General features: G+C 55.3%; 1 protein-coding gene and 1 long non-coding RNA gene across 9 annotated transcripts; one reads left to right on the forward strand and one right to left on the reverse strand.

Moving 5' to 3' along the window:
- The first annotated feature begins 10 nt into the window (after positions 1–10).
- LOC111561321 lies at positions 11–7,112 on the forward strand. 6 transcript variants are annotated; one of them, XR_006600499.1, is made up of 6 exons: positions 11–265; positions 3,802–3,946; positions 6,000–6,178; positions 6,415–6,523; positions 6,746–6,846; positions 6,950–7,112. It is a non-coding gene; the product is annotated as an uncharacterized LOC111561321 (long non-coding RNA). The 6 variants fall into 6 exon arrangements; XR_002743774.2 differs by having other exon boundaries at positions 6,451–6,523; XR_006600501.1 differs by having other exon boundaries at positions 6,468–6,523.
- PIANP (PILR alpha associated neural protein) lies at positions 3,831–10,450 on the reverse strand. 3 transcript variants are annotated; one of them, XM_023256727.2, is made up of 6 exons: positions 10,354–10,450; positions 8,096–8,155; positions 7,321–7,832; positions 6,473–6,554; positions 5,438–5,659; positions 3,831–5,126 (listed from the first exon to the last, which is right to left on the reverse strand). In XM_023256727.2, the coding sequence occupies exons 2-6, from the start codon at positions 8,110–8,112 to the stop codon at positions 5,105–5,107; spliced, it is 855 nt and encodes a 284-aa protein (XP_023112495.1). In that variant the 5' UTR covers positions 8,113–8,155; positions 10,354–10,450; the 3' UTR covers positions 3,831–5,104. The 3 variants fall into 3 exon arrangements, with proteins under 3 accessions (XP_023112495.1, XP_004001544.1, XP_019689999.1); XM_004001495.6 differs by lacking the exon at positions 10,354–10,450 and adding an exon at positions 9,874–10,270; XM_019834440.3 differs by lacking the exon at positions 10,354–10,450 and adding an exon at positions 8,390–8,523.
- Between the last annotated feature and the right edge of the window lie 1,169 nt (positions 10,451–11,619).

Here is an 11,619-nt window from a genome sequence, read left to right on the forward strand (position 1 = left end):
AGCGGCAGAGCACATCCGGCGCTGCCCGCACTCCGAAATCCTCAGGGCAGAAGTTACGACTAGTAAGGGCGGAAGTGGCTTCTGCCCAGCGACGCGGTAGAGCCCTGTGTGGATGTGACGTCACAACGGAAGCGAAGGCGGGTTCCGTTAAGGGCAGAAGTTGAACCTTCAGAACTGCGGTCCCGGGCTTCCGGAAGGGACTTCTGGGGAAGTGGGAGGGTGGAAACCGACAGGTTTATGAATTATGCATCAGGTACGAGAGGAGGTAGGAATTCTTAAAACACTATGGGTCCGTTTCCCTTCCTTCAGCGTAGAAGAGGCTGATGTAGGAAGTTACCATTATTTTTTGTTACACTCTTAAGAATGTCTCCATGCTTTGAATATGCCGGAAAGGATAAGGATGTGTCACCTGTTTTCTTGAGGTCCCTACTTAGGCCCGAAGAGTAACTGGTAACCTCTCCCTGACCACATCACGTACTCTTGGCTTTGGGTTTCTATGTTCTTGCCTTCGTCCACGTCTCTATCTCCTCACGCTGCTTTACTTTTAAATATTGTACTCGCCACCACCTGATATTATATTGTTTGCTGTCCACCTCTTCCCGTTGGAATATCCGAGTCCGTGAGGGCAAGGGCTTGTGAATTGTTCACCGCTGTATCCTCAGAGCCTGGCATTTAGTGAGTGGTCAGTAAACGTTTGTCGTCGCATAAATGAACACTTACTATGAACTCTTTAAGGAAGCCTTGCCGGATTGCTTGAACGTATAAATGGTTCCCTTTCTCTGAATTTCCACAGCATTTAGTCTTGTACCTTTCGTTACTCTTTTAACTATTTCGTATATAGGACTCTTCAGCAAGCTTGTCAGCTCCTCAGGAAAGAAACGGTCTCCTACATGGTATCCTTCCCACTGCTTTGCTGAGAACATAGTAGATGCTGAAGAAATATATGTTATTTGAGTAAATGAATGCTGCCTCCAGCCTGCACCCTGATCTGACCAGAATCCCCCTGGGCTGAGCTCTATTTTGACTGCAGCAGTTGAAGTCCCTCCTATTGACAGCAATAGTTCCTTGCTTAGAAAGCAAAATAACCCTAATAGAAACAGTTGTAATGTCCACCTTACAGATAATGAAAATAAGATTGTGAAGATTTAAGTGATTTTTTTTTCAAAGTCACAGCAAGGAAGTTAGCAAAGGACACCTAAAAATATTAAGTTAAATGTTTAAATAGAAGATATGTTTCTTTGGTTTGTAATTGTAGTTTGTATCCTTTTGGAAGTGTCTACTCTCTTGATCACATTTTTGGGCACTCATTCTATGTTAAACTGAGTAGCAACAGTTGGCAGGATAAGATTATAAGGGCTCAGCTGTGACCAGACCTAGTTGCTACATGTGTTAGAAATTGCTGATTCCAGAAACGTCGACTTTGAAGGCTGAGATAGAGAAGTGAGAGCAAAATAATGGTGATCATTCTCAGTCCCAGTTCTCCTCTTCTTCTTTTCCTGTTTACATTAACCGGTGCTCCCTGAGCCTCAGTGTCTCCAACTGTCATCCCTTGCTCCTGCCCTTGCTGTAAGAAGCAAGTTTTAAGTGCTTTGAACTCCTTAGAGAAGAGCTTTAGAGATAAATGTGGGGCGTAGGGGGAGGAGGGCTGTTAATTTTAGCCTGGGGTTTTCCAGCTGGCACGCTGTTTCCATCTTGAATCACTTCCACACCCTGAGCTCTGCCTGGGAGATCCCTCCTCCTGGGGGCTTCCCCATTTCCTGGTTTGGTCTGAGCCATAATGGTAAGCATTCCAGAAAAATGCTTAAGAGAAGCCTGGCTGAGTCATTTGATGCACAGCTCAGGAGGCAAAAAAAAAAAAAAAAAAGCATAGTGATGAGAGACACTGGTCCCAGTGGTGCTTGTGAGGTGTGGCCTCCAAGAACCAAAAGGGTAGTGTGGCCATTGTTTGAGTTCTATAACTAAGCAATGACTCTGCCTCTACCACTTACAGCCTGCAAGGACCTCCAAAGGCCCCATAGTCTGTTTCAACTTTATGAGTGATAAAGGTTAAGATCTGTCCCCATGGCTGCCCAACGCTTCATAGTCATCACTACAATGTGATTTGGTTTGAGATATTTCCTTCAGAACAATTGGAAAGACTAGGACATCTCCTTTCTCCTCTGTCTTTCCCTGCCTTCTGACTTTACATGGGGAAGGAGGATATTTAGGGAGAAGGAACAGGTGAGGATTTCCCAGTGTCTTGCTGGTGTATTTTAATTTATTTAAATTTAGAGAAACAGCAGGCTAATCAGGCAATAATTAATTCCCTCTTCATTAGGGGCCTTCATGCGTGCCTTTTGCATATGGATGAGCCTCGGGGTCACACTGTCCCTCTGAAGAGGTACAGTTGCAGAGAGTGAGAGAGCCCTGGTGTGCTCTCCAGGCACTTGAGCTCCTCCCCCTTCTAAGCCAGTGCTCCTCTTCTCCCCCCCCCTCACCTGACAAGGACTAGATTCCTGGGGGGAATCCACCTCGGATCCCTCCCTCACTGCCCCCCCCCACCCATGTCCTCAGCACCTCTTCCTGCACCCTCGTGTTCCATCCAGCCCTCTCCCTTCCCCCAGCTCCTGCTGGGATCTCTTCAGGTCCCACTAGGTTGACTGTGAGCCCTCCTCAGCAGCTTGTTGGCTTTGCACCTCTGCTTTTAGTTGGTTCATCACTCCTGGCCCCGCTCTGCCTTTTCCCTCTGTAGCAGTCTGTTTTTCTTAGGGAGTCTGATCCTCTGACTACACATACTGCTCTGGTCCTGAGAAATAGGCTTCCTCCTCCCCACTCACCATTGTGTGCAATATGGATTCAGCCACACTTCCTCGAGTACACAATAAAGCTCCCCAACACCTAAAACACACACCTACCAACACCCATACCGTCCTAATTGAAGCTGCAAAGATAAACACATGGAGGTGGTCAGAGTCCAGGGCAGCCCAGCTCTGGCACATTACAGTCTCCTCTCCACCCTGGAGCTCCCCATTTCTAGGGAGCAAGTGGGGCACAGATGGGGGCGGGGGAGAAATGGGACCTGGGTGGTTACCATGGCAACAGAGCCTAGCAACAGCTGAGAGGCTGATGTGTGGGCTTTCGCAGGGCTGTCACTAGAGCCAAACCTAGAATGGGGGCTCAGAGGTGACTTGATCCCAGCTGGGCAGCCTGTGTTCCCTCCCCCAAATACCCCTTGATTCCACTCCCACACCCTAGCAGTGTCTCTCTCTCTCGAGAGAGAGAGAGCAGAGTGGGGAAAGCTAGTGAGAGTTAACCACAGGGGTTCCGGTACTGCACATCTTTTGGGGGGGGCAGCTGTGGATGCGGGCAAGTTAGGGAGCAAGGCTCAGATAAACCAGGCAGAGCAGCCTCCTCCCTGTGGCCCCTCCCATCTCCTCCCCATTGCTCCATTTTTTTCCTTCTCCTTTCACCCTTCACCCTCCATCTGTCTTATCAGCTCTCTCCTCCTTGTCTTGCTTGCTCCGTTGCCTGTCCCTGTACATAATTTTCCCTTTCCTCTGCCTTCTTTCTCATGGTCTCTCTTAACCTTCACCGGCAAGTTACAGGCAAGCCACTCTTCTAGTTTCTCCTCCTGTTCTGGCTGCTCCCTTCAGCTTCTCCTTCCATTCTATCCCAGGTCAAAGCCCCGGAATCCTAACTCCAGGTTAAAGCAGGCCAGGTCACACTGGGGCTTAAGAGGTTTCCCCCCCAGCCCACCCACCCACCACCCTTCTTTTCCTCCCTCCTGGCTTCCTGTTGCTCCTCTCCCTCTCCCCTCTCCAGGGTTCATAAGCAGAACCAGGGGACTCAGGTATCTTGCAAAGGCTTTATTTGAAAATTTTGAAACTTACATCCCACAAGAATTCAAGATTATCACCACAAGAAGAAAGAGATAATACAAAAATATATATCACAGCATAGGAGCCAGGTAAGAGAGGAAGAAGGGAGGAAGGTGGAAAAATGGTGAGAATTAGGAACAAATGTGAGGGGAGGGCGGGGTGGGGGGGACAGGCAAAAGGAAGGAGAGTGGAAGAACCATGGAGGGAGGGGAGAAGGAGGGTGAGGGAGCCCAGGAAGGGGAGGGAGAGATTGGGAGGCAGAGCTCCCAATGGCCTTGAACCAGCTGGCCCCAGTCCCTGGCAGCCTAGGTGGAGTTAGGGAGGCCCTTAGGGAAGCTGGAAAGTGGAGGACTGGCTCAGGGGCTCTGAATTCCAGAGAGTGACCCACACACAGACAGCCAGGACAAACAAGACGAGAGGGACTTAGGAGGAAGGGAAGGGCAAATGGGAGCCCCTTTCTCATGTAGTGCAGCAGGTGACTCCCCAAAAACCCATCTCCCAGACAACAATATAGCAGTGGAGTGGGGGAGGAGTTTGGGGCCTCACTACCCCCATTCCCATGGGGGAGCCCTCAGGGTAATGAGCACGCCCTTGGAGTGGGATGGGGAAGATGATGAAACACAACATGGCTTGGGATGGGACCATGACAGGTGGGGGCATGAGAAGCCCCCAGCTCACCTCCCACCCACCTCTAGGGCAGCATGCAGGGGCCACAGAAACCGGGTCAGTGGGTGTGCATGAGGGAGAGTGTGAGCACAACATACAACACCACAACATGGGGCCAGAAAGTGCATGTGAGACATAACAGGAAAGTCACCCGTTGACCACTGAGTGACTGAACTGAGCGTGGAATGTGGGAAGAAGAGAAAGTGAAAGTGTGAAACAGAGAAGGTGAGGGATGGGGAGGGGGGGTGTGGGTGGAGAGAGGGTGCAGAAGACTGGCTGTACAAGAGCACAAGTGTGTGCCATGGCCCGGGAGGGTGGAGGTGAGTGTGCAAGGCTTTCATGTGAGTGTGCAAGGGTGGGGATGGGGGACCAGAAGCCACAAATATGTGAGGCCCCCACCTGAAGGAGGGTGAGCAGGTAAGATCACCTATGGGGCCAGTGAGTGTTCCAGGGTGGTGTGCAAGGGCAGGAGCCAGGAGCGCCTGTGGCCCCAGCTCCCACAGCTGCCCCACCCTCAGTGGGATGGGGGCTGTGCTGGCCCCTTGGCCTCCTGCTTGGCGGCACCCCAACATTGGGGGGCATCACAGATTCACCAGGGGAATCCTGAGAGGAAGAGGGAAAGGGCACAGTCAGGAACCACAGGGTAGGCCAGAATTGAAAAGGAAGTCCGAGGCAAAGAAAGGGACTCAAGGAGAAGAGGGCAGAGCTGAGTTAAATGGCAGCGCGAGAACAGGACATAGATCCACAGAGAGGGGGAGAAGGAAGGGTCCCCCCGAGAGGAGCTGGTCCAGTCCTAGGAAGGGCCAGGAGCTGTGGCGGGTAGGTCTGTCTCCTCCCCACCCACCCAGGAGGGAGCACCCCCAACCAACGCTCCGGCCCTCCCGGCCCTCCCAGCCCTTTGCCCTTGCCCTCACCGGTTCAACTGGAAGGCTGGAGCCCCCTTGGGCTGGGGCATCCCAGGCCGGGGTCCCCCTCGGGGCTCCTCATGGTCAGGGGTAGGGGAAGGCGAATCCCCGAAGGCCCCCAGCACAGTGACCCCCGCTGGGGACAGGTCTGTCAGTGGCTGCTGGCTCTCCTCCTGCCTTAGGGCACCTTGCTGCCCAGAGGGCCTGCGTCGCTTCTGGCTTCGGTCCCAACTGGTGCACCAGAAAGAAAGAGGTTCTCTCATACACTTAAGAAGCCCCCATCCTGGGGCTGCAGTGCTGGCCACCCCCACCCTCCCTCAGACACCCCGACATCCTACAGCAGAAAAACTGGCCTCTTAACAGTTCCCTACATCAAATCTCTGGAGATCAAGTGTCCATAAAGCTACTTTCCCTACCTGCCCCCCCCCCGGGGGGGGGGGGGGCTCAGGGATGTAAACCTTCCAGACCTGGTCCAGGTCCACAGAATCAGTACCTCCTCCCCACCAACACAGAGTCCCCCAGAATTGCTCCCTCCCCCATGCATACCCAGAAGAGCCATTTCTCTCTTCAGCAGGCGCCTGGCAAGTTTAGTTCTAGTTCAAAATCAGCTAATGACCTGGACACCTGAGTCTAATGATTCTCTCAGTAAAGTGTGAAGGACTGAGCGACCCATTATTAAATGCATGCAAAGAGCTCTGGACTTTCTCCCTTCCCCCCCAGGCAGCCCCAGGAAGGAGCTGTGCAGAACAGGTCAGTTTTCTCTGTCTTGGAGGAAATGCCCACCAAGGCATCCCTTGCTAGCCCCCAGTGCACTTAAGTCCCCTGCCTCCCATTATCCTTGTATTTCCCTGGGAAAAGTGATTTGCCCTGATTTGTCTCCCCAACCCCAAATCCTTACCACTTTTTCCCAAGGTCTTCCTTGCCGTAGCCCACCACTTCCTATCCCACATCCAGCAAAAACACTGCCCTTGCTCCTGCCCTCCTAGCCAAACATTGCTAAACATCTGGTCCCCATCTGCCAGCACCCTCCTCCTTGCAGCTTACCAGAACTTGAAGATGATGCCAGTGGCCACGAGAACAATAATGATGGAGATGGTAATTGTGACATAGAGCTGGGGGTCCACACCTGATTGGGGTGGGGAGAAAGTTTTAGGGAGGCCTGAAGTGGTAGGGGCCAAGAGGGGGTGGGGGTGGGATTAGGCTTCAGGTTAAACTTAGAGAGTGTCACCATTTGAATCCACATTGTCCAATTCTTTCTGCTTTCCTGGACTCCCCCCCCCCCCCCCCCTTTATTCTTATCATCCGCTTTCCCTGGAGTTCTCAGTTCCTTTCCTCCACGTTCCCAAATCTGTATGCATGTGACGAGGAGGAGGCTGCAAGGTCAGAGAGAACCCCTCCCTCTGCACAGAAACTAAGGGGTAGGAATGTCCATCTGTGCCCTAGCCCCACCCCCAAACTACTGGCCCTATCTTGGCATTCCCTGAGCTGAGATGTCACCCTGAAGGCCCTTGTCCTCCACAGTGTTCTTCTGCATGGAATACTCCCACTTCATTTTCAAGGTCCAGCTCCAATGTCAATTCTTGGAAGGTGTCCTGATCCCCAGGCAAAAGTAATCTCTCCCTTCCCTCTTTTCCTAAAAACATGCTGTGTATGCTTCTATTAGAGCACTTATTACATTGACTCATCCCTGAGTGTTTACACATCTGTCTTCTCCAGTGGACCTGAGCTCCACCAGGGCTCAGATGGCAGTTCATCTCTGCCTCCTGTGCCGGCACAGTGCCTGACACGTTTGTGGGAAGAACTAACAGACAAGGACTCTGTCGCCGCCCTTAGAGCTTTCAACCAGCCTCCCACCCCTCATCCCCCTACCAGCCTCCCCCACTCCTACTCACCTTCCCCACGGCCCCCAAAAAGGAACGGCCGCAGGGTGGCAGGTGCTTCTCCAAGGATGAGCCCATCTCCATCACCCCGCATGGAGTCTGAGTTGGGGTGTGGGGTGGCCAGCCCATGGGGGGCTGCAAAACCATAGTCCAGAGGCAGAAATCCAGGGTTGGCAGAGTTGGGGTCCCCCCCATCCTCTCGAGACACTGTAGGGCCCCATACAATAGCCCAGGGGTACTGCGATGAGGGTGGCCCCTCCTCAAAGCCTGACGGGGTGGCAGGGGGCGCAGTGCCTGGCAGGACTTGACGACGAGATCTTGGGACCCGAGGGGATCGGCTTGGTGGGGGTGCCCGCTCCCACACGCACACATGTCGTGGGGCAGAGGGGCCTCCCCGGGCACAGGGGGGCCGGGCTGGGGCTGGTGGGGTTCGAGGGGAGGAGGAGGAACCTTGAGCAGGTGGTGGGAGGGGCAGCAACAGCAGTGGCCAGAGAGGGAGGAGGTGGGACAGCAGCAGTGCAGGCCTGCAAGAAGGGAGAGAAAGCGGGTGAGACTCAAGGCTGTCTTGGGCTTATGTGTGGGGAGCACAGGCTCCTACCAGAGATCCCAGGCTGCCTCCCTCCAGCTTTCTCTGGAAAAGCAGGTGGGCCTTGGAAAGACTGGCCTCATTTCCTACCTTCCTAGGGTCTAGCCCTTGGGATCGAAGGTCCTGGGTGGACCTAGGAGGGAAGGGGCCCAGACTCCAGGAGAAGTGGCCCCCAGCCTCCCTCTGCTGTACCAAACTTACCACATCTTGGACTTCATGTCCGAGCTCTTCCTCAGCTGTGACCCAGATTTTCAGCCTTTACTGGGGGAGAAAGGGAGGGTCGTCACATCTCAACCCTGTCCTGAGTGCTTCCCCAGCTCATTCAGCCACCAGTCATATCCCCATTTGCCCTCTCAGGCTGCCAGCTGCCGCTTACCATCCTTGGGGGGGGGGGGGGGGGCAGGGGGGAGAAGGGGGAGGGGACTCAAAGAGTGGTTCCTGTCTAGCCCCCAGCCCCTTATCTACTACTGCCCAGAAATCCCGCAACTTCCTCACCTCAGGGTCTACTCTCTCTTCTCTGGCTTCCTTCCTTCTCACTTCCTCTGCCCACAGCTCCAAGCTCTTGTTGGAGCTTAATTTAGAGCCAAGAACCTTGTGATTCCTTGAGCACCTACCACTAGGGAGGGAGTCTGAGAGTGGGGGAGGGAAGAGGAAGTCAATCTGAGCGAGTGTGTGAATGTGTGCGTGGTGTGCCCAAGGGGAGCCTCCCAGCTTGCCCCCCCCCCCCGGGCTAGGGGTCCCAAGCATTTCTCTTATGCTGGGCCCGGGAATCTGCATCTTCCGGGGAAGGAGAATAGGGGATGGAAGACCAGAAAGAAAGAAAGACAGAGGTGGGTGGGGAAAAAACTACAGAGTATAATTTTCGCTTAATGTTAAATCATCCAAATGCATAGGTGCTCTCTGAAGGGAGGTGGAGCTGAGGAGAGGCCACCCCCTCAAATGTAACTCTCCTGGGTGAAGAGTCCAGGGAGAATCTGGATGGCTGGTTTTGAGAGAGGAAGGACATGTTCTCGGAGCTGAGGGTGGTGGATCTGGGGGGCCAGGCTCCCCAGAGTGGATGAGGATATGACACCCGGGGTCCTCTGGATTCTGCACATTAAGTACTCCCAGAGAATAAGAGGGGAATATGATGGGAAATTCTGGGGAAGGGAAAGGGGGAGCGGCCAGGGGTGGGGGGGGAGAGGTGAAGGGGTAAGGCGCTGAGAGAGGGAGGGGTGGTTAAGAGTGAGGAGAGGAGAAAGGTGAAGAGGAAGCTGGCACAGCGCACAGGGGGAGGGAGAGTAGTCAGTCCCGAAAGAGAACGGACTGGGAAGGAGGTGGGCACAGAAGACGGGAAGCTTGGAGGATGCTAAAGGAAGAACAATGTAAGAATACAGGTGAGAGAGGGAAACCGGGAGGGTGAAGGGGTCGCAGGATCAGGGGAAGAAGAGGGAAGGGCAGGAGGACAGGGAAGGAAAGGTCCAGGCAGAATGGGAAGTGTAAAGAGTGGAAGGGGAAGAGAGAAAAGGGGTGGAGAAGACCAAGCACGGGGAGAAAAGAAATGGAAAAAGGAGAGAACATAATACCGAGGACAGAATGAGAAGAGGAAGGGATGGGGGACAAAACACGGAGCAGCAAAGATGGAGGAGTTGGAAATTGTTTCTTCAAATGTAAAGGGATATGGAGCTATGGAAAGAGATAGCCTTCAGCCTGATGGGCTGAAGGGAGAGAGGGACGGGAAGGGAAGGAAGCAGGAGGGAGGGAAGGAGGGAGGAAGGAGGTTAGAGCGAACCAGTGAAGCGAAGAAGGGCTGAAGGGGACATCTGTGGCCAGCTGACTCCAGGACTCACTTGCCTCTCTGCCTTGTGCATCCCCCCCACCCAAAACCAACGTCAACTCCAATCCCCGAGCCCCGCACCCTCTTTAGCCCACCCCCTCCAGGAAGCCCGCAGTCCCTAGCTTGGCGCGCCACCCCCACCCTCTCCTCGATTCTCACCGACCTGTTGTGCGCAGGAGACGAGCTGGGGGTGGGGCGGGAGCCTTGGGGTGGGGGAACTGGGCCCCATCCCCAGGGCTGCCCCGGGCCCACCCCTCCCACGGGCCCGCGCTCCCCGGACAGGCTGGAAAGCGGCGAGAGTGGGGGGAAGGCGAGGACCGGGAGGTCAGCGAACGGACTCCGAGGGAGGGAGCGCCGAGCGCAGGGAACCCGAGACAGGAGGATGCACAGAGCCGAGGGCTGAGCCGGAGGCGGGATGGAGGCAGCCGCGGGGACGCTGACCGCTGCGCCAGGAGGGCAGGATGGAGTCGGGACCAGCGGAGGGATGGAGAGCTCGGAGGGGAAGGCGCGCCTAGGGGTTGGATGCTCGAGCCCGGGCGAAGGACCGCGCCGGCAGGGGCGGGGGGCGGAGGGCGCCGAGTGGGGAAGGGCAGGGCCAGGCTCCCGCGGGCGGGGGCGTGGGGGGGGGGTCCCTCTCGCTCACCTGCATGCCTGGCGCGGCGGCGCGACAGCTGCGGGCGCTCGGGGCTGCGCGGGGCTGGGGGGTCGAGAGGGCTTGTGGGGCACGGGGCATGGTCGGGGGGTTTGGCCGCAGCCGGGGCGCTGGAGAGGGTTGGGGGGGGTGGGGTGGGCGCCCGGCGCGCGGGGCGGCGGCGGCGGCGGCGGCGGCGGCGGCGGCGGCGGCGGCGGCGGCGGGAGATGCTCGGCTCGGCTCGGCTCGGCTCGGCTCGGGCTGCGCTCGGCTCGGCTGGGCTCGGCGCGGCAGCTCCGAGAGCACGGTCTCCGCCTCTCCCCCTCCCGCGGTGGGCCCCGCACCGTTTAACCCTCCTGCTGCCGTGCCGCAGGAGTGCGCCCAGCTGGGTCCCAGGTGGAGGGTTGGAGAGGGCAGCGGAGGATGACCGCCAGTCTGATCCCCCGGGTTATGGTGGCGGGCTTCTCCACCCCTTTCACCCAACTCCGTGGACATCCATGTTCATCCCCGTCGGCGTCTGAGATTCTGAGTCACCTAAGGCTCTGCGTCCCTAACCGCGTCTCGGTCCCTGGTGGAGATGGCAGAGCTCTGGGGATCAAGGTGGGGCTGAGGGTGGTGGTGAAGACCTCGAACCATCCTTGGATTATCCCAAGGCTTGATCCCCCATTCCACTCCGGTGCTGTTTACAATGCATTCTCTCCGAGGCAACGCGAATGCTATTTAAAATAAGTAGATCGAGTTGCATTACTCAGCTTTTTTAGCACTCAGATCATCCAGATTCCTTATTGTGACTTACAAGGCCCTATATGACCTGTCCACTAGTTTGCTTTCTGATTTCCTCTCCTAACTCTCCGTATGCCCTAGCCACGTTGGACCTGATCTATGTTCCTAGAACTAGAGGATCTTAACCTGCCACTGGGCCTTGGCACTTATGTTCCCTTTGCCTGGAATGTTTTCCCCTGGCTTTTCACAATGACTCACTCTTTTCATTAAAATTTCACTGAGATCCAATGTCACCTCCTCTGAGAGGCCTTCCCTAGCCTCTCTATCAAAAGTAGCTTCCCCTCTGACTCTATCCTACCCCATCCCTCTCTACCATGTTTCATTCTGATTGTACTCCTAGGATGCCACACTCTCCTACTTTCCTTCCAACCTCACTGGCTTTCCCTTCCCCAGTCTTCTGCTCGACCTCTAAATGTTAGTGCTTGCTAGGGCTCAGTCCTTGGCTCTCTTCTCTTTCCACATTCTCTGTCCAGTGATGTCATCCAGTCCCAGGCC

This window comes from Felis catus, chromosome B4 (assembly GCF_018350175.1).
Source record: "Felis catus isolate Fca126 chromosome B4, F.catus_Fca126_mat1.0, whole genome shotgun sequence".
Classification (NCBI taxonomy): Eukaryota; Metazoa; Chordata; class Mammalia; order Carnivora; family Felidae; genus Felis; species Felis catus.